At 41.8% G+C, this 23015-nt stretch overlaps 1 protein-coding gene across 1 annotated transcript; it reads left to right on the forward strand.

Annotated features, from left to right (window-relative positions):
• The first annotated feature begins 2599 nt into the window (after positions 1 to 2599).
• On the forward strand, positions 2600 to 5838 carry LOC100561516 (uncharacterized). Its single transcript, XM_003225552.4, has 2 exons — positions 2600 to 2813; positions 5484 to 5838. Exons 1-2 carry the CDS (start codon positions 2684 to 2686, stop codon positions 5654 to 5656), a joined length of 303 nt encoding a protein of 100 aa, XP_003225600.1. The 5' UTR covers positions 2600 to 2683; the 3' UTR covers positions 5657 to 5838.
• Positions 5839 to 23015: the final 17177 nt, after the last annotated feature.

Consider the following 23015-nt stretch of genomic DNA (forward strand, 5'->3'; position numbering starts at 1 on the left):
AGTAGAATTGCTGCATCCAATCATTGATCTACGAAAAACGAACTCTATGCAATGCAGAAATGTGATCCTTTGCTATGTAAAAATGCATTGATATCACTGGAAATTACTTCTTGAACTTTTTATGACATCAGAGGAAATGGATGCAACATTTTTAGGGGCTAGAGGTCAATAAAATGGCTCAAAGTGTAGCTCACAGATTGTACTTTGACCATACGTGACATAGAAGGAGTGCTGACCAAAACCACAGAAAATGTAAATGCATGAGGGCTCCCATTGTATCCAGCTCTTGGCCTCTGTACATCCTATTTCTCCAATTTGGTAGCAACAACCCTGATTGGTCCTTTGCTGTGCCACTTTCCCAGCTGCTCTGTACAAGGCCACTCGCCCTGTACTTCTGCTGGGAAGAGGGCTCGAGGAAAGCACACGGCAACCGAGAGAACTCTATAGGGCTCCCAGCCACCGCATGCCTTCCTCCTTCATACTTTTGACATAAAGACGTAGTGTGCCGATGCATCCTTATGCCCAGAGAACTGGGAAAATTTTGAGGATTGGTCATAAGGGCCCAGAGGGCTGTGTCTGGCCCATGCCTTAGTTTGCCCATGCCTGGTATGGTAATTTACTCAGCAGAAAGAAAAGGAAAGGATTTTTGCAGAATCTTGTTCTTTCCAATAGACTCAGTCAAAAGGAAATGGTGACAGTTTCTTCAAGCTTGCCTGTTATTTCTCATTAAGTTCTTTTGCCATCTTGACCACATTCTTATGTTGCTTCATCAATTCCATCTCCATTTTCATCTGTGAAATGTTTGAAGACATGCTCTGTGTATTGGCTGAATGCTTGAATCTGATTTCTACAGCTCACAGCTGGTTGCAAATAGGTGCTTTATCTCATAGTAGGTGTTCTGATTGTATGAAAAGATTATATTTGCTCCATTGTATGCATAGCAAATCCATTTCAGACTTTCAGCCTCGGAAGGGCTCAGACAGAAAGGAGAGCAGGGAAACATGCAAAAGTTACTTTTAATAATATATTCTTTTTCGTGTTAAGAACAACCGGAGTTGCTTTTGGAGTGAGAGAATTGGCCGTCTGCAAGGACGTTGCCCAGGGGATGCCCGGATGTTTTGATGTTTTACCATCCTTGGGGGAGGCTTCTCTCATGTCCCCGCATGGAGCTAGAGCTGATAGAGGGAGCTCATCTATGCTCTCCCCGGGTGGGATTCGAACCTGGCAGCCTTCAGGTCAGCAACCCAACCTTCAAGTCACAAGGCTTTTATCCCCTAGGCCACTGGAGGCTCCTCTATAATAATAATAATAATAATAATAATAATAATAATAATAATAATAATAATAATATCAACTTTATTCTTGTACCCTGCCTCCATTTCCCCGAAGGGACTCAGGGCAGCTTACATAAGAAAAACAGTCCATAAATTTAAAACACAATATAATAATATAGTTATAAATCAACATAACATAACAATTATTAAAACCAAGACATCAATTACTATTTACAGAGGGTGATTAGTGCAAGACTCTGAGTAAAGTCCATGAGTAAAATAGAAATGAGGGGGGGGGGGGGACAAGGAACCAATCATGTTAAAACACTGGTCTTTTTCTCAGACAAACACTCCATATTGTTTGAAGTTCTCCATCATTGTTTCAGTACATCAAAGTACCACTGGCTGATGGCCATCCAGCCTCTGTTTCAAAGCCTCCAAAAATGCTGGACTAGTCGAACAATTCCTTATATGACTGAGAGCTGAAGGCTCAGGTGGAAATATCATAGAGTTGAAAGGAATCTCAATGGCCATTCAGTCTAAACCCCTGTTTAATGTATCTCTGAAGTGAGGATTCAGTACATATTTAAAGTCCTTTAGTGAAGTAAACCACCACCTTTTGAGGAAGTCCAGTATACTGTTGAATAGCCTTTTCCATCAAGACATTCTTGATTCTCTTCTCTTCTGTTCAGGAGAGTAGAACATGAACCAATGAAAGTAGAAAACAAGGTCACCCTATCATCATTATGACAATTTGACTGTAATTGGGCTATTGTATCTTCTCTCAAATTAGACACACCTGCCTCTCTCAACCCTTCTTTGTATGGCTTAGCTTCTGGACCTTTGATTATATTGGTTGTCATCCTCTGCACATGTACACGTTTGTCAATATCCTTCCTGAACTGGACAGAGAACTGGCCAGAATATTTCTGTTGAGGCCTGACCAAAACTGAGTGGAGTGATACTATAACATCCTTGATCTGAACAAAATTGTGTTGATATAGTTCTTGCACAATTTTATTCATAACACCTGGAATCAAAACCATTTGAGAAGTAATCTGGGCAATGGTTCAACAGGCCTTGACAAAATAGACTACTATAACTGGGCCGCACCCTCAAATCAAAGCAAGTCAAATAAATGTCAATTCCAGAAATTACCGAGGAAACAACACCAGATATTTTCTGAATACATTTACTTTCAACCTGTCATTAATAGCTGAAAGTTAATACCTGATGTTGGCATCAATCTTGGAGATGTAACGTAACTCCAGTGAGCTTCCTGGTAACCCCACCTTAAAATGGGTATAAATACCAGTTATCTGCGAGTCCTTCTACACATTCTTTAGCCTTGTCCCCCTTGAGCATTTACCTCCGTGAACTACTGGTGAGATTGTGGCTGAGAGTCAACCATGAAGACCGTTTGTCTTTTCTTTGCTGTTGCCTTTCTGGTTTTCCAGGTCCAAGCAAGCTCAACTTTACCACCTGAGAAAGGATCAGAAAATCCTGGTGCTCCAAATCCTTCTGACTACCGAGAAGATGGTAAGTTGGTCTGAACAATTCTGTAGGGTATGCAAAGATCTCACAGTCATGGCTTTGATCAGTCATGAAGTTGTGAAAACAAGTAGGATTTTAAGTTTGACCATGTATCTATCCAGAGTCCAAAGAAGAAAATGGGAAAATTGGTTTATTTTGAGGCTCTTATTGTGCTTAGAGTGTGCATTTGGATAAACTGCTGAAGCCCTTCAATTGAATGGGACTACATGTTTTCATAGTTCAACTGAGAGGGCTATCTGGACCAATTCACCTTCCCTAACCCAGTGCTTTCCAGATTAAATTATCTAGAGCTCTTATATATTCTTTGCCATTTCACTGTTGCTGGCCACAGACAGAAGTCATAGGTGAGATGTTTTCAGGGCAACTAGTTGGAAAGGAAATTCTTCAACGTCGATGATGATTCATTTTTAATTTATAAGCCATCCTGAATTACTAGTGTTGGAGAAAAGAGAAGTATGAATGTAGTTAACAATAAAGTAATTTCATATAATTAATGGATTCAAATGATAGGAAAAGAGATCCTACTTAAACATTAAGATGAACTTCCTGATAAGGACTGTTTAATACAAGAATACACTGTTGCTCCAGAGTGTTGTAGAGCCTCCTTCTTAGGAGGTTTTTCAACAGAGACAGAGAAGAATGGGATTGGAACGGATAACTCTGATAGTCTCCTCCAACTCTATGATTCTAAGCTAATAATCATGTGTATTTTCTTTTATATTTGGAAGGTTTCTATCTAAAATGAATCTTCTTAATGTTCTTATATGTGTAGTAGATATTACCTGCACACATTTAGGTTATGATGTTTACACATACCTTGTCCATCCTGTCTGGACTAATGTAAAATACCCTTCATGGTGCTGCCTTCAGAAACTGGGAAGTTCAGCAGTTCCAAGACATTGCAGACAGAAAGCTGATGGGTTGGTCAAGGACCTCATCACACTAGAATTTGGATCCACTTTAAATCCACTTTAAAGAGGGGGCATTAAACAGCTCAGCCAGACAAGACCTGGACCTCACCAAACTACAAAACCCAAGAGGCAGATACTGAATTTAAAGTGGATTCATGAGCTAGTGTGATGAGGCAGTAAATGAAGCATATAAGTTTCTTGTTCAGCCAGCTGCCCGGTCTGCAGGTTTCTCTAGTAATGCTTTTGTCTATAAAGCCTTATATGGGTTGGATGCAGACTTTTGAAAAATATTATCACCCTATGTGAACTGCCATAATATTAATATTTTGAGTGAAAAGTTTTTTCCCAATCCCAAACACCACACAGATCATGAGAAACATGAGAAAGAGAGAGTAAAATTACCTGGTGACTAATCCCAGAAAATGGAATTTTTATCTCCTCTACTTTCAGAAGAAAACAAAGAGTTTTCTGTTGAGACACTCTTATTTTTGTGGTGTACTTGTGCTGTAGCATTACTTTCATGTTATGTTATCAAATTGTTTAAATTTTAAAATATTTTTTTACATTTCCAAGGGCTTTAAACAATTAGGGTCATTTAACTATAAGAACTTATCTAAATGCCCTTTCACTTTTTCATTACCTCCTCCTCCTCATCATCATCATCATCACCATTACCACACCTTTATCTCAAGAAATCAGACCCAAAACGTAACAATAAATGGTGTTGTAGAATCATAGAATCATAGAATTGTAGAGTTGGAAGAGACCTCATGGGCTATCCAGTCCAACCATTTGCCAAGAAGCAGGAAATTGCATTCAAAGCACCCCCGACAGATGGCCATCCAGCCTCTGCTTAAAAGCCTCCAACGAAGGAGCCTCCACCATGTCAGAGAGATCCACTGCCAAACAGCTCTCACGGTGAGGAAGTTCTTCCTAATGTGCGGTGGAATCTCCTTTCCTGTAGTTTGAAGCCATTGTTCCGCGTCCTAGTCTGCAGGGCAGCAGAAAACAAGCTTCCTCCCTCCTCCTTAGGACTTCCCTTCACATATTTGTTCATGGCTATCATGTCTCCTCTCAGCCTTCTCTTCTGCAGGCTAAACATGCCCAGTTATTTAAGCCGCTCCTCATAGGGCTTGTTCTCCAGACCTTTGATCATTTTAGTTTCCCTCTTCTGGACACATTCCAGCTTGAAATAAATACATTGGTTTGAATCCTATCAACTGTCCCAAATGAGGACCTCATCACATTGAGGTCTTCAAGCTGGGCGTCAGAGGGGGCATCTGTGGGGCTACGGGGAAATCCAGAGAGCAGCAGGGAAAACTGTCACCCCACAACTTGCAGCTTGCTTCTCCATCCCATGGTGGAAAATGTTGCCACCTGGTTTCCCCCTGCGCTGGCCCCATTCTCATACCTTATGAGAACACAGGAAGCTTCCCATATTCTCTGGGCTTCATCCTAGGACAGTTCCAGGATGGAGCCAGGATGGAGCCCCACCAGAAGTAGCTCTGCATCATGTGATGGGCTCTGGCAGTCTCCATCCTGGCTTCATCCTGGAAGTGTCCTAGGATGAAACCAAAGGCTAATGTGATGGGGCCCATAAATCAGACTCATTGAACCAATTGTTAATAGATGAATCTACATTTGTGTCAATCTCCTTTGTACCAATATAATATAGATCATGATGTGATATTTAATATTTTGCTGTCTGCACCGATTGCCTGATTTTCCTAATTTGCTTGTACAGACCATGGACTGGAGAAAAACTCAGCCCTTGCTTCACGATTGACCACCTTTTCATGCTTTGGTCCTTTTGGGTATTGCCTTCCTCGGACCTGGTTGTGTCTCTCCGAAAGAGTGTTCAAAGAGGAATTCAACGATTGTCCAGTGCCTGATGTCTTCAAGTGCTGTGTTTTCTGAAAAATGGGACACACTTCTGTGAACCCCTCTCTGGAGACAACAGTCTCAACTATGAAGAAGAATTTTGATTTGATAATCAGGAAATTTGATAATGAAGAAGAGTGATTTCTTCCGATATTCCACATAAATAATCCTCTGTTAATCAGCTCCACCACTTTCATTAAAGCATCTATAAACTAAAATATTCATTTGACTCATTTGTTTGGTGCTTACTACTTGATCTCAAGAAAGATCAGTGCCCTCTTCCCATGACGCCATTATAGCACAATAATCCATTGTTAATTGCCATGGCAACATCTTCTGGAATCCTAGAATTTGTAGTCTGGTGAGGTACCATGGTTCTCTGATTTATATAATTCTACATACTCCTTCCTGATTGCATATCCCTGGATTTCACAGGATGTTGTCACTGCAATTAAAGTGTATCATCATGCTATAATCATAAAGGGTGAAACAACCCCTAGTATAAGTTCTTCTATGAAAACATCATCTCAGTTTCTTCTCTCATGAGAAAAATATGTGAAAATTAAAACACAGAGCTAAATTCCATTGTCACTCCTGACTTGAGCAGAACCATGGAATCAGTTTGATTTACTTATGTGTTGACAGTTTCTATTCTAGGATTCCAGTCATATTTCTTTATATCTGAGATGAAAAGAATGATAAAATATTTTGGGTTTTGTTTTTTAAAAAAAATCAAAATGTGTGAATAACAGAGTGGCAGTTACATTTATCCATTTAGTTTTTAAAACCTAGCTTTCAGTTCTTTTGCATTCAACTATGTTGGTGATGAATTATCCTCTCTTTTTTCTTAGAGGCCCTCCTCATTAACACCTACATGGTACATTATTTATTATTATTATTATTATTATTATTATTATTATTATTATTATTATTATTTCATTCTTTCTTATCCAGCTTTCCCCAAGGATTGAGACAGGGAATAACATACCATAATATAACATGAACCACATATCCTTAATCATTCATCATTCTGAGCTCTTAAGACTGGCTAGGCCTTTAAGACAAAAAGAATTCAAATAATTTCAAGTGGCCATTGATATTCAAGTAGTTTCAAGGGGCCACTCTGCCCACAGATGTGATTCAGTCCTTCCACCATTTATCAAATTGGTTTCGGGGATCTTCTATTATACCCACCAGGTCATCCACAAATGCACAAATTTTGTAGCTATATTTTTTAGTCCTAAGTCCTTTAAGGTCTGTATTTTTCCTTATCTGCCCATAATTTTTTGTAACATGTTTTTAAATAAGATAATATACTGTATAAATAACAAATAATATAAAAATAATGACACATAATAAAAGAGAATGTAAACATATAAATTTGCTTGGTTTCATCTAGCCACGGTGGCAAGGAAGCACATTTGAGGCAAGAAAATGTGTGTTGGCCAGTGTAACAGCAAGGCACAAATAACATGCAACAACCAAAAGAAAGATCAACTTTTTGTGTCCCAAGCCCCACTTAGGTAAATTGCTTAGTAGACTTGGGCCTGAATCAGTTTGAACAATACATTTCTCCCTGTGGAAATCCATTTTGATAGTGTTTACTTTTTCTATTTTAACTTTTCTCTAACGGGGTTAAATGTAAGGCACTACACCTAGGGAGGAATAATGAAATGCTCAGCAATGCAACTGTGAATTGGTCAAACCTATTTTGGCCCAGCATGTTCATTCTGGTTAGTACTTGAAAGAAAGACCATGAAGACATAAAAGTTACTGTAAAGTATATTTCAGAGGAAGGAGCTGGCAAAACCGTCTCTGAGTATTCCTTGCTTAAGAAACTCCAATGAAATTCATGTGGTCAGGCCACAGTTAAGACAACAGTCAACTTGAATGCGTGTGCCTACGCGCACACACATTAAAATAATAATAAAAATGCACACATTGAGTATCCCTTATCTAGAAATACAAAATCTGAACTGCTCCAAAATCCAAAAAGGTATAGATGAGATTATCGATCTCATCAGACAGAGCACCGGAATAGCCATGCATCATGGCGAATCCAGCACTGCCCGTCGGGGTTGTGGGGAACCCATCACCCCATCGCCCAACTCACTGGTGGCTCCATACCATGGAGAGAAGTGCTGGTCACCCGGCTTCCTCCCATTGTTTCAAAGGCAACATAGGAAGCTGTGACGGCATATGCCACATCTTCTATAGTTGTCCGACTCCAGGGGTTGGTGCTCATCTAAGCCAAAGAGCTAGCAGTGCCCGTAGACACCTCCAAGGTCATGTGGCCGGCATGACTGCATGGAGCGCCATTACCTTCCCACTGGAGCAGTACCTATTGATCTACTCACATTTGCATGTTTTCGAACTGCTAGGTTGGCAGAAGCTGGGGCTAACCACGGGCTCTCACTCCGCTCCCTGGATTTGAACGTGCAATCTTTCGGTCCGCAAGTCCAGCAGCTCAGTGCTTTAACATTAAATATTGTTTATAAAATGGCTTTTGTGTTATATGTATGAGCTATATATGAAACATCAATAAATTTCATGTTTAGACTTGGGACCTATTCCAATAGAGTTCATTACCTTTACGCAAATATTCCTAAATCCAGACCTAAAATTCCTAATACTTCTGGTCCAAAGCATTTCACATTAGGGATACTCAGCATGTTTCAGATGTAATACTGATTAGTTGATTGTGTTGGGGGAGAATACTCAGTGACAGAAGCACAAGTTTGAACTGGAAGTCTTATGTGAGTAACAGTAACTCTTAAGATTGTTGGTGACCACCAATGCTGCAGAAGGTTTAGCGGGGTACATCTTGCTGAATCTGAGTTCAGATTATTTCTGCTATGGGTAGCTTACATTTGATAGACATTAACTTATGTCACATTGCTTTCAGAGGTGCTTGTCTAGATAGTATTAATTTTGAATGTAGGTCCAAAGCTACAATATTGTACATACTTCCTTGGGCGGAAACCTCGGTGCACTGATTTTTATTTCATTAGGAAATAAAATAATATTCATCTTGCCTTTATCTTGCCTTCTTATTGTATTAGCTGAATGGGACCACAGTAATAATAATATAATAATATAACAAATGTTTATTTTTATCCCGTCCTCTCTCCCCGAAGGGACTCAGGGTGGCTTGTCAGTAAAGCCTTGTCTGTATTGAAAACCTGAATGACTGGAAGCTTGCCGTTTCTTTTTTCACCTTTGTTTACACTCGGAGACTTCTGGTTGCTTGATTTGTATTTGCAGACAGATATGGCATTATGCAATGTCCGTGAGCCAGATGCTAATGGAACAATGCCAATGTTATGACAGGTTATAGCAGGTAGGTCCATTGTCAGAGCCACTAAAAAATTCAATGCCAGGGCTGGATTCAGGGCCATTTCTTTCAATACTCTTGAATGTAGTTCATCTGGCCCTGTAGACTTGAATTCATTTAGATTAACCAGGTATGCCTATTTATATATATTGTGTGCTGCAATTCCCTTGCTGTATCCTCTGTTCCATCCTTCCCAAGTTGAGCATTGTTAATCTTTTTGAGAGGATTGAAGCAAAGGAGGTGTTGTGGTGATCAAGCATTCCCTAGGCTTGCTCACTGCCTGCAACAATGCTGGCTGGAGTGACAATCGAAAAATGGAGCAAGCTAAAGGGGTCAAATGACAGGTGGTGGTGAGTGTCATCAGTGTTCCTCTGATGCTTGAACCCAGGGAATATGGGATGACCAATTATGCAATTGCAGCTGGTTCTGCTCAGAACTAATTTCATGCTGACATAGCTGAAAATACATAGTTTGCTTTGGATTCTGAAGGAAAGTTTAGAGAATTTGGATGGTCAGGGCTCCTTCTTGACACACGGGGAGCAGGGAAGAGAGTCTAAACTTTCATGAAGGCCAATCCAGCATTTACTACCCTGAATCCATCCTGGGATAAGTGGTCCATGTAGAGCTGCCCATATATAAGTATACATTATGAGGCCCATATCTGCAGGCTCAGTATTTGCAGTTTCAGTTAAATGTGTCAAAGTAATAGCAGCAGGTTGGTGAACAAGGCATATTCCCCTACCTTCTTCTAGCATTTCCCTGGGAGTAAGGTCTCAGAATTCTGCATCAAACACACTCTAGTCACCAAAGCTATGTTTAGTTTACCAAATTCTACTTGAAGGACCCCCTGTGATCACAGTATCTGGGAAAAATGCAAGACATCTATGACGTGGAGTAAATAACACAAAACACAAGGGGAACTGGCTGAATTTGAATATTTTTATTTATTTATATGAATCCAGTGATTTCTTCTTTCCCTGAGGTATGGGGCCTCATTCATGCTTTCCAGGCATGCAGCACTTGTTCAGATGTCCATTTGGACAATTGTTGAGAGATTCCACAAACACGTAGCCCGAGGGACAGGCCCAGTGTCTAAGCAGGCAGAGGCCCATCCGGTTATTGCAGGAATATGTGCCCAGGGGGGTCCGTTCCTCGTCCACCTGCTCAGACTCTGCAGAAAGAGAGAAAAACAGAATATAGTATCTCATTTTTGTCAGAAGAAAATGAAGCAATGTTTATGCTCTTCCCTGCCTTGGTACCCCAATTGTGGAATACGGAGTGACTTCAATATTGATTCCTTTTCAAAGCCATTTCAAAACATGAGGTTTCTATGGAACCATTGGAGCCTAATGTACTTTTTAATAAAAGAATACTTTTTGTTGGAAAAGTTATTGTTTTATAAAAATGAAGACTATTCACTAAATTTATCCCACCCCACTCAAAATCCCTAATAGATTTGGTTACTGCTGCTAGTAAAAACCAGACCAATACTATTGATAAATTGAGTTTCCAGGTGGTCAAATATGTGCAAGTTAATATCTCAATCAAAAATTCAAATTTATTTAACAATAATTATAGTAAAACATGGGAGATTAAAATAGACTTGCAAAGGTGGTTTAAAGATTTCGCTCATGGGCAGAATTGCAGTAATTAAGATGAATATGTCACCAAAGATTTTTTTTAAAAAATAATTCCCAATGATAGTAAATGACAGTCCATTGAAATAATGGCAAAAATGTCAATGTTCATCAGGCAAGGGAAGAAGCCAGAACCAGATTCAAGACACTACAAGATAGTAAGAAAAGAGGGGCATTATTGTGCTTGTTGCCTAACATGATTGAGAACAAAAGATTACTGCTACTGTATGGTGCCAATTTGAAATTTGGGATACATAACTTTCTTTGACATGACAAAATTGAAGCAGATTCAACTCCTTCATAAGGAGATCACTACTGTGAGTTTGGAACAAATATACGGATCGATTTTATTCAAAGATATTACTCTCCACTTGTTTATAAGAGAAATTTCCTAATAGGGGAACTGGTTGACATAAATATTTGTTACCATTAGATAATGACCAATACATGCTGAAGATGAGAGAAGAATTAATGATGGAGGGTTACCCAATACAATGGTTTGCTAATATGAAAAGGAAGGAAGAACAAGTGAAAGATTTTATGGTCAAGTGGAATCAAACTATATGTGTAGAAATCCATTTGGAAAGATGGAAGAAGGTGTAGATCAAGCATGGGCAAACATTTTTGCCTGTGGGCCACATAAAAAAGATTTGCCAGTAGTATTTGACATTAGAGAGATTTTGTAAGACTTTTAAAGCTGTAGAAAGTGTTGGAAATTAAATTTACAATGACAGCAGAGTTCTATCTGTTGGAAAAGGGTGGACAATCATTTAGAAAGCAATTTTAGAAGATGAGTACAATATATGCTAACTGCAGCAAGAGCCCTTTATTCTTAGATATGGAAGGAGTTAGTTTTCTCAATGAAAGAAATATAGGTGATGAAGATCTATGGAATAGGTGGGCTGGATTAATGGACTATACTGATGAAGGAAAAATATCTCACTCTACTCACCAATGTTATCTGGAACAATGTCGTCCACTGAGATGGCTTGAACTTGAAAAACCATATAGGCAATGGCAAAGAACAGAAGAAGCATCTTCATGGTGAAAGACTGGCTAGGATCTCACGTTCAATGAACAGACGACTAGGACTCTGAAGAATCTTTGAGGATAACACACAATATGAGTTGTATTTATACAGGGTTTTATGGCAATGCCCCAAGATGTTTCTGGTAAATGTGGCTCTGGTTCCAATTAATGGGGGGGGGGGGAGGTTGTTGGACATAGCTCACAGGTGTGTGGTTCCTATAAGGCATGATGCCAGTGTTTGGTGGGAGGATACTGAGTGATAATTTTTCACATGTTTAAATTCACAAGGATGTTTGGTGATAAAGATTGATTTTTTAAAAAATCAACAATTGCCCCACATTTGATTAACTGAAGCATGAGATCATGTTGTCCTCTTCTAATGGATAATCTGTAAGAACTACAACCCACAATGTTGAAAGAAACTAACAGATATAAGGTCATGGCTCTTATGTACAATTTCACATCCAGGAGGTTTGTGATGTAAAGGGATAAAAACAAGAAAAAGAGACAATGATTTTAATGCAAGGTTGTAGAATGGATTTTCTGGAGACAGGGGGACCAGACATTCCCTGTACTTACTTACCTACTTAGGCGATCCCTCATTGTCCAAGTGTGATGGCCTCCCAAGGGTAGTGTCTTGGTGGTGGGTACATAGGTGACTGTAGAGCCCTATTCTTGTCCTCCCTCTCAATGGATTGTCACCTTGTCGTGGTGAGGGGGCTTGCGTGTTCCAATGAGCCTGTGGCAGAACCACCGGAGTCATGCACTCCCAGGAGTGGCCACAGGGGAGGATCCAGAGCAAGAACAATCCGAAGACCCAAAGACATCAACAGCGGAGTAGGCGGAGGATAACATGGTACATGTTACAACGGTTGTGAAGTCAGAAGAAGGCTGCAACAGACTGAGAAGCCACTCTTGTTGTGTTAACCACACCACTGCTGGAATCTCACTCTGTGAAGACTGTGTGAACCGATCTCCACACACTAAAAAAAATCATGCACAGGCATCTTTCAAGAAAAATAAAAACAAACCTACAAAAGTCCCATGGTGATCAGCGAGTGGCAACAGGGGCAGGACTGTGAAATCTGGAACATGGACTGGAACATGGGCAGTGGATATGGACTCAGTCATTCTACCTCAAGGACTGAGGCAGTTGAGTAGTCCGGCAGCTGTATCCATGACTGAGCAGCCCTTTTTAGGATCCACTCTGCTCACCTCACACGGGGAAGGGACTAGAAAAGGTGCCCTAAACATAGTCTGCCTCTCTTATCCCTGACTGGACTGCCGTGTCCAGAGGGGTCACCACTCTGCGGCCAAAAAAGAGAAATGAACGTTGGAACATGGAACGTACGGACACTGTTGGATAACACTGACAGCGAACGCCCCGAACGCAGGACTGCTATCATCAAAAGGGAGTTGGGATGCTTCAAGATCGACATAGCAGCCCTTCAGGAGACCCGGAGAGCAGGAGAGGGACAGCTGAAGGAAGAAAAAGGAGGCTACATCATCTTCTAAAAGGGACAGCCTGAAGAAGAGTGAAGAATACACCGAGTTGGCTTTGCTATCAGAAATAACCTGGTGAAGCACTTGACTGAAGGACCCACTGGCATCAATGAACGACTCTCAACCCTCCGAATTAACCTTGCCAAAAACCAACAGGCAACCATCATTTGTGCCTATGCACCAACACTAGATGCTGATGAAGACATCTAGGAAAATTTTTATTGTCAGGTGGACACCGTCCTATCAGAGATACCTAAGGAGGACAAAATCATCCTCCTGGGGGCCTTTAATGCAAGAGTCAGACAGGACTCCGACCTGTGGCCAGGGATCATAGGAAAAGACGGGGTCGGAAACAGCATCTTGCTTCTCACCAAATGCGGAGAGCACAATCTTGTCATCACCAACACGCTGTTCCGCCAGAAAAACAAGCTCAAGACATCATGGAAGCACCCCCGGTCAAAGCATTGGCATCTCTTGGACTATGTAATTACATGTGCCAGAGACCGCCATGATGTGCTTTTCACAAGAGCCATGACAGGTGCCAATGACTGCTGAACAGACCACAGGTTAATCCGATCCATGATGGCTATCAAGATTTTCCCCAAATGCAGGCTCCAAGGAAGAAAAATAAGGCACAAAATAAACACCCAAGCACTTCAGGAGCCCTCCAAACGAGCCCTTCTCAAACAACACCCAAGGATCATCTACCCACAAAAAACCCCGAAAATGTTGAGGAACATTGGAACAAACTGAAGATCTCCATCATCACAGCCTGCGAAGAAAGCATTGGATACCAAACTAAAAACATCAAGACTGGTTTGACGATAATGACAAAGAGATCCAACAGTTAATTGATAACAAAAGGAAAGTCTTCCAAACATGTCATCATGGAGGAGCCGAAGGATGTTCTCAAATTTGTCAGGGCACCCGATTTTTTGGAGGATGGTCTTTATTGTTCTAATGTAGCACAAATCCTATGTAAAACCTACTACGTATGTTTGACATTAATATTGAAATCTGAAATATATACAGAAAGTCAAGATTTTCCCCAAATGCAGGCTCCAATCCCTGTACATGGCATTCATTTCTGCTACCTTGGCAGCAGAAAAGTCAACATTGACACTGAAATACAACACTGCCTGAGCTCTGCGAGTGCAGCATTATTCAGAATGAAGCAGAGTGTTTGATGATCGGGACATCCATAGAGATACCAAGGTGCTTGTTTACAAAGCCATTGTCCTCCCAACCCTGCTCTACGCCTGTGAAACGTGGACAATCTACAGACGTTACACTCATGGAGCATTTCCATCAGCGTTGCCTCTGAAAAATCCTGCAAATCTCTTGGGAAGACAGGCAGACAAATGTCAGCGTGCTTGAGGAAGCAAAGACCACCAGCATTGAAGCAATGCTCCTACGCCATCAACTCCGCTGGACTGGCCATGTTGTCCGAATGCCTGATCACCATCAGCTGTGACCAGCAGTGCTGCGGAGTTCGAAGAGGCACGAATGGAGGACGTAAGGGAGAAACATGCCAAGAGGAAGGAGCGTCAAGCCAACCCTGACCACCTGGAAACCGATGTCCTCACTACGGGAGAACATGCAGATCAAGAATAGGTCTCTTCAGCCATCTACAGACACACACCCAAGATGGAAGACAATCATCCTCAAACTAAGAGGGATCACCTAAGTAAATAAGTAAGTATTTGTAACAAAGTATGAATTTTGGTTTACAGATGTCATGTTTAATTGTGTGTTTATGTTTGAAAGGGTAAGTAATAGAGTTACCAGTGCGTGTGGGATGGTAGCCAGCTCAGCATTCTGAGGCAGGTTGCCATAGAAACGTAACTGCTTCTGTAGAAATGTAACTAGCAAGAAAGGGGCGGAGCTAACTGGATGAAAAAGGAGGGAATGTTTTAAAAAGACTTCAGTCTGTAATTGGAAGAATTACAGGGAAAGACTGGCTCTGAGGTGGTTAGAACCAGGGAAGTTGAAATGTCAGTCTGTGCTCTGCTGAGGTACGATTAAGACTGATTCTCAGTTGGAGGATCAGGGAGACTCAATTGGTCATTTTGAGTGAGTTTAAAATAAGTTTGGTGGCTTATTTTAAGGTAGTCTGTTTCCAGATAAGGAAATTGAAATTCACAGGGTGAGTGAGGTTTAAAGCAGTAGAGAAGGAAGTGATATTTTAAGGAATTTGAAACACCTCAATATAGCTTTACAAAGTTAATCTAAGTGCCTCTAAAGAGAAGTTATTATAACCATTAAGCTTGTGCCTGAATAAATGTGTTACTGTTCTTTCTACCATCTAAGTTTCTGTCATCTATATTACCATCTAAAGCAAACAGGGAGAAAGAAGAAAAATAAAATTTAAAAAGTCTCCTCTCTAAGTAGCTAGTGGCTATATTGTCCATAGTGGTGCAAGAGTTGATAATCCCCTAAACATCTGGTGGCCGCATTATAACCATCTATACCTCTGGTGGCAGCTTTTAAATAAAACATCTTTAATAACTGGTGGCAGCAGATATAAAATATATAATAATAATATAAATATAATTAATTAATAGAAACTCATCCACATCTCCGCAATTGGTGTCAGACGTGGGATAAAAAAGATTCCCCCATCTGCCATCTTTGCAATTTGGTGGCAGAGGTGGGATTTTAAAAAGATTCCCCCCTGCCTGAAAGAACCTTAGATGGAATTAGTTCTCTGGAGTATTCTTGTCCTGCATGTTCTTCCCCAGTGAGGACATCAGTTTCCAGGTTGGAAGGTGGTCTCGGTCCTCTTGGCATGTTTCCCCCTTTTGCCCTCCATTCATTCCTCTTCAAATTCCACTGCACTGACCTCCAGCTAGAGCTTCTCCATCTGTCTTTCCAAGAGATTTGCAGGCTTTTTCAGAGGCAATGCTGATGGAATCATTCTAGGAGTTGAGTGTGTCATCTGTAGACAGTCCACGTTTCACAGGCATATAACAGGGTTGGGAGGACAATAGCTTTATAAACAAGTGCCTTGGTGTCCCTACGGATGTCCTGATCCTCAAACACTCCCTGCTTCATTTGGAAAAAATGCTGCACTCGCAGAGCTCGGGCAGTATTGCATTTCAATGTCAATGTTGATTTTTGTGGAAAGGTGGCTGGTAAGGGAGCAGATATGATTAACATTTTTAAACATTACACCATTAAGCTGTATTTCTGGCATTGCAGAGGGATTGGCTGGTGACTGCTCGAAGAGCATTTTAGTTTTCTGAATGTTCAATGAGAGGCCAAGCTTCTCGTATGCTTCTGCAAAGGTGTTTAGAGTGGCTTATATGTCTTCTTCTGAATGAGCACAGACTATGTTATCATTGGTATAATGAAGTTCTATAACAGATATTGTTGCGACCTTGATTTTGGCTTTCAGTCTGCTGAGGTTAAATAACTTACATCTGTCCGATAGATGATTTCCACTTCAGTGGGCAGCTTCCCATCAACAAGATAAAGTATCATAGTGATGAAGATGGAAAATATGGTTGGAGCAATAACACATCCGTGTTTGACACCTAATTCCAGCTTAAACAGGTCCCTTTGGGAGCCATTCCTGTCCAAGACTGTTGCCATCATGTCATTGTGGAGGAGCCGCAGGATGTTCACAAATTTGTCAGGGCACCCGATTTTTTGGAGGATGGTTCAGAGAGTTTAGTTTTGAATGCCTTTGCAAGGTGAATGAATGCCAAGTACAGGGGTTGATTTTGTTCTCTGCATTTTTCTTGGAGCTGTCGTTCAGTGAAGATCATGTCCACTGTTCCTCTGGAGGAGCGGAAGCCATTCTGGGATTCTTGAAGGGTGTCTTCTGAGACAGGGAGAAGGCGGTTTGCAAGGATTCTTGTGAGAATTTTCACAGCTGAAGTTAGAAGGGAGATGCCGCGATTGTTCCAGCAGTCTGTTCTACCCCCTTTCTTGAAAAGGGTGATGATGGTGGCATCCTTGAAGTCTGCCACTGTGAATTGGTCAAACCTATTTTGGCCCAGCACTTTCACCCTGGTTAGTACTTGAAAACCACTGAGACATAAAAGTTACTGTAAGATATATTTCAGAGGAAGTCGCTGGCAAAACCATCTCTGAATATTCCTTGCCAAGAAACTCCAATGAAATTCATGTGGTCAGGCCACAGTAAGTCAGATATTGACTTGAAGGTGTGTGCGTGCACTGCACACACATACACATTTAAATATTAATAAAAATGTACACATTGAGTTTCCCTTATCCAGGAATACAAAATCTAAATTGCTCCAAAATCAAAAAATGTATAAATGAGATTATCAACCTCATCAGACAAATTCCTGGAATCGCCACGCATTGTGGTGAATTCAGCAGTCAATGACGGGGGTGTGGGGAACCCATCACTCCATCTCCTGCATCACCTAACTTACTGGTTGCTCCATCCCATGGAAAGAAGTGCTGGCCACTTGGCTTCCCCCCATTGTTTCAAAGGCAACATAGGGCACCTCTCGTGTTGCCGCTGTGACAGCATATGCCACATCTTCTACAGTTTTACGACAGAGCCCCACTGGATATAGTTCAATGTCATGGGATGGGATCTGGCAGGCCCCATCATAAAACTATAGAAGATCCAGTGCACACCGCTGAAAGCAAGCCCATCTGATAAGGTCATATGACACCTTTGCTTCTCTTGGTTCAGTGTACTGTACACACATTTTGTTTAATGCACAAAAATATTAAAAATAACGTTTATAAAATGGCTTTCATATTATATGTATGAGGAATATATGAAACAAAAATAAATTTTGTGTTTAGACTTGGGACCCATTCCCAAGAGAGCTCATTATCTATACAGAAAAATTCTGAAATCTAGGCCCAAAATTCGAAATACTTCTGGTCTAAAGCATTTCACTTTAGGTATACTCATCATGTTTCAGATGTAATACTGATTAGTTGATTGTGTTGGGGAGCATACTCAGCGATAGAAGCACAAGATTCAACTGGAAATCTTATGTGAGTAACAGTAACTCTTAAGATGGCTGGTGACCACCAATGCTGCAGAAGGTTTAGCGGGGTACATCTTGCTGACTCTGAGTTCAGATTATTTCTGCTATGGGCAGCTTACACTTGATAGACACTAACTTATGTTGCAGAGGTGCTTGTCTAGATAGTATTAATTTCAGAGGTGCTTGTCTAGATAGTATTAATTTTGAATGTAGGTCAAATAATAATAATAATAATAATAATAATAATAATAATAATAATAATAATATTTATTCTTATACCCCGCCCCATCTCCCCGGAGGGACTCGGGGCGGTTTACATGGGGCCATGCCCGGACATAATAATATAAAAGCGAATAATGCAATAAAACAAACAATCAACGAAAAACAATATTGATAAAAACAGTCATAAAAAGTCAGCATACAAGATAAATATTAAAAAACATGAATTGAATTTACAAATCTGGACCAAGGTGCAAAATATGTCGAGGTCATCAGGGAGCTGGCGTAGTCATTAATGTGCTAAGTGTAATACTGAGAAGGCATACCTATGGGTCTATCGAAAGCTACAATATTGTACATACTTCCTTGGGTGGAAACCTCGGTGCACTCCAGAGCATGTTCTTCTAGGTACTTATTCATGCAAGTGATTTTTATTTCATTAGGCAATAAAATAATATTCATCTTGCCTTTATCTTGCCTTCTTGTATTAGCTGAATGGGACCACAGTAATAATAATATAATAATATAATAAACATTTATTTTTAACCCATCCTCTCTCCCCGAAGGGACTCAGGGTGGCTTGTCAGTAAAGCCTTGTCTGTATTGAAAACCTGAATGACTGGAAGCTTGCTGTTTCTTTTTTCACCTTTGTTTACACTCGGAGACTTCTGGTTGCTTGATTTGTATTTGCAGACAGATATGGCATTATGCAATGTCCGTGAGCCAGATGCTGATGGAACAATGCCAATGTTATGACAGGTTACAGCTGGTAGGTGCAGTGCCAGAGCCACTGAAAAATCCAATGCCAGGGCTGGATTCAGAACAAGTATTTTTTTTTTTTTGTCATGTAGACAGACCCTTTGGGGAAATGCCTGTTTTTTTCTTGGTGTAACTTCCTAGAAGTTCTCATATTCAGTCATTGGGGGACGTCAGCCTCAGGAAACTGGAAATATGTTTTGTCAATAAGTTGTATGAAACAGGAAGACATCTGTGTGAAGACTTTGCAGCTGGTATGAAAATAAGATGGAAATCAATGCATGAAGAAAGAAGTGGTTTCCATACTATCCAACATTTCCCAGATGAAAATGGGAATGGAGGTGCACAAATAACTAGAGAGTGATCAAAATGACAAATGCATTTCATGAGAAAGAACATATAACTTAGGAAAGCCTGCAGAAGTTTACATTTCTAAAGGCATTTTCTACATGGGCCTAATAACATGTTCCGTCCCCCAGGACGATGGTTTGCCTTACCTATTGGTCGTTTGTTTGTTTTCCCTCCTTTACATTTTGTTTGAGCCTCTGGCTGCAAAAGCCTAGGAAAAATGGCTTGGAATCTGCAAGAGCTGGCTGCAGTTTTCTTTGCAGTGATTGGTCAAAGAATGCAACATCTTAGGACCGCCCTTTTTACCAGGGTCTAGTCTCCATTTTGGAGCTTCATTCTGGCTATAGTCTTCCAACGTGCTGGAGCTGTGCAAGGCTAACTGGGACAAATCATCCTCAAAACCAGGCCAATCTAAGCCTATCCAAATTAGATAAGTATTGAATTATATTGATCTGGAATAGGAAATCTAGTTGGAGGAGCAGGGTTATTCTGTCGCTTCTAGAACTAATCTTTGCTGTAAAGATAGGGAAGGAAAGAGTTTCTCCTTCTAATATAGGCAGCATGATTAGGGTATAGTGGTTTTATAATCACCTTTGCTTTCTGGAACCAGGGATAATTCTGTACCTAAAACCTATAGAAATTTGTTTCATTTTCTGCAACTTTAAGATCTGTGCCAGGTTTACAACCTTGTATGAATAAACATCCTTTTTTGAAGTTCTCCAGACTCAGTCGTTCAATATTTTAGGACAGCTTATAGGGATTTGCAGTTCGCCCGGATAAAGGACGGCACGTTTCAGCTTTATAGTTTTTTTTTTATTGTCTGGCGGATGGCACAGTTTTGAGGTAGATCAGCGGTTTTTCCGCTTGAGCTAGCTTGCACGGCTTATAGTTTTTTATAGTTTAGGAAGTTTAGTTTAGGCCGCGGCTTTTCCGCCTGAGCTCAGTCTGCATACCTAAAGACTCTACCAGCGTCTGAGGCAGTGGAGCCCGCTCTCAGACCTGAAGGAGTCAAATAGTGGGGCTCTATTTCCTTGCTATTTGGCTCGCGTGTGCGCACGTGGCCCAGTGGCTTTCTGGGTTTGCACAGGCTGTGCAGTTCCCAGCAACGTCCAGGGCTCCCTCGGCGGTAGACCTCGAGCCGCGGAGCACCAGCGACAGTTCTTTGGCTGGCTCTGAGGCGTGAAGCCCACCAGAACCAGGCTAGAACCTGGACAGGCCTGGCAACGCTGCTGCGAGTTCGGCCGGAGCACTCGGCCGGCTTCGACCTACCTCATCGTCCTGCGGTGGTGACCTGCCTCATCGTCCTGCGGTGGTGACCTGCCTCATCGCCTGGCGGTGGTGACCTGCCTCATCGTCCTGCGGTGGTGACCTGCCTCATCGTCCTGCGGTGGTGACCTGCCTCATCGTCCTGCGGTGGTGACCTGCCTCATCATCCTGCGGTGGTGACCTGCCTCATCGTCCTGCGGTGGTGACCTGCTTCATCGTCCTGCGGTGGTGACCTCCCTTCACAGCGGGGAGGAGGCGTCTTTTCTCTCCTCCTTTCCAAAGCCAGCCTCGGTGCTCCTTCGGCGGCAGGCCTCGAGCCGCAGAGCACGAGGTGCTTGAAAATTTGGCGAAGTCGCCATTTTGGCAGTTTACGTCACTCAGGCAAGGGAGGTATCAAGTGGCAAGTTGCTGTCAGTTGGCATTTTGCAGCTTGCCCACTAAAATCTGGCGCCAAAGGTCACAATCTTTGTAAAGTATAGTTACTTAGTGATATATATTGCTATGGTTAAGTGTTGTGCATTGTATTATATATTGCATTTGCTTTTATTGTAAATTTACTTGCTGGTATGTTGTATTTGCTTTTGTTGTAAATTTACTTGCTATTAAGAATACATAATGTCTATGCAATTTCAAGATGATACAGATGGTATACCTCCTTCTGAGGCTGAAAGTAGGAATGAAAGGCCCCAAAGGATAAAGCACCCTTCAGCCAAGATGCTAGCCCATCTAATAGGTGAAAAGGAGCTCCTCCATGTGAGGTTAGGTTCGGCATGGGAGCGAATTGTAACATTGATGGACAGAATTGAGAGCTTGGGTATTACAAGGGTGCCATCCATATTACAGACCGACCTTGAAGAGACCTTCGGTCTCTGGAGGGGTTTGGTGTCTAAGATAGTCCAGGTCCTCGAGCGCATTAACGCCAAGGATTCAGAGTTAGAAATAGTGAGTGTCTTAGCTGACACTAATGAGAAAGAAAATAAGGTGAGGGCAATTCTAGATGCCTTGGAATTTAGTTCTCCACCTGTTAATCTAAGGTCTGAGCCAAAAGGAAATCAGTCTTCCTTATGCAGCCATGAGACCAATCTTTTAAAATCACCTGCTGTGGCACTTAGTCTTAAGTCCAACCGCTCTAGCCAGGTATCTAAACTAAGGGAGTGTGCATCATCTAAACATAGCCACTCTAGCAAGTCTTCTGCTGCTGGGAGTGCCATCTCTTCCCTAGCTGCCTTGCACATTAAGGAGGCTGCACGTCTGGAGCTAAAGAGCAAGGTAGCGGGGGCGGAGGCTGATGCTAAGGCAGCTGATCTCACCCTTCCCTTTAAAGAAGAAGAGCAACGACTGCAAATAGAACAGGCCCGTAGACAAAGCGAAATGCAAATAGAACAGGCCCGTAGACAAAGCGAAATGCAAATGGAACAGGCCCAAAGGCAAGGTGAAATAGAAATGCTTAGAATAAGGATGGATGCTACTGCCAAAAAGGTAAGGGCTGAGACTTTGGCCAAGGCCCTAATTGAGCCACTCACAGAAGAAAATGTAAGTCAGTTGCCGAAGCAGGACCTTTCTTCCAAGGTGCTTGTGCATCTTAATAGCTTAAACAGCCAGTTTTCGGATGAGGAACAGGAAGACTTCTCTCCTTACCCAGAGCAGGGCCCCAAAGTCACTTTTGAGTTTCCTGCAGAGCAGAGCGTCATAGCGGGGAGCTCACCCTTGCCCGAGCTACCTGTGCCTCCTGCTAAATCCCTAGGTCAGTCAATCAGGGCCTCAAGGCCAAGTGCTAGTTGGCCCTTACAGACAGCTGCACAGGGAGCCACCGATTCGTCAGTGGTCGATGTCATCCCTCCAAGAGGCCAAAGGTTGACGCAAGGTGCACGGTGGGAGTCCACTCCACAACAGCAAACTCCTCAATTGTTCCCTTCGACGCCAGAGTCCCAGCTTGTCTCCATCATCAGAAGCCCCAGAAGAGATCTTAAGGACAAGGGTGTCGAAAAGTTTTTGGACAAGCCTGAGGAATTTCTTCTCTGGAAGGCCACCTTCCAGAGAGCAATCAGAGACTTAAAGTTATTGCCTGAGGAAGAACTGACTCTTCTGGCTGCATGGTTGGGCCCAGCCTCATCCTCACAAGTTAAGAAGATCTACGCAGCCCACGTAGCCGATCCCGACAAAGCCCTGGAAAAGGCCTGGGCCAGGTTGCAGCAGAGGTATGGGGCCAGCACAGAGATTGAAGCATCTCTTATGGACAAGCTCCAAAGGTTCCCAGCTTTGAAACTCAAAGACTTCAAACTCTTGTGGGACCTCAGCGATCTCCTTACGGAATTAGAGTC

Source organism: Anolis carolinensis, chromosome 1, assembly GCF_035594765.1.
Source record: "Anolis carolinensis isolate JA03-04 chromosome 1, rAnoCar3.1.pri, whole genome shotgun sequence".
In the NCBI taxonomy this organism is placed as follows: Eukaryota; Metazoa; Chordata; class Lepidosauria; order Squamata; family Dactyloidae; genus Anolis; species Anolis carolinensis.

Excerpts from the sequence above, each read along its gene's own strand:
- LOC100561516 (XM_003225552.4), top strand. The coding sequence starts at position 2,684 with ATGAAGACCGTTTGTCTTTTCTTTGCTGTTGCCTTTCTGGTTTTCCAG. Across the intron at positions 2,814-5,483 it reads TTCTGACTACCGAGAAGATG|ACCATGGACTGGAGAAAAAC; the intron begins GTAAGTTGGTCT and ends TTGCTTGTACAG.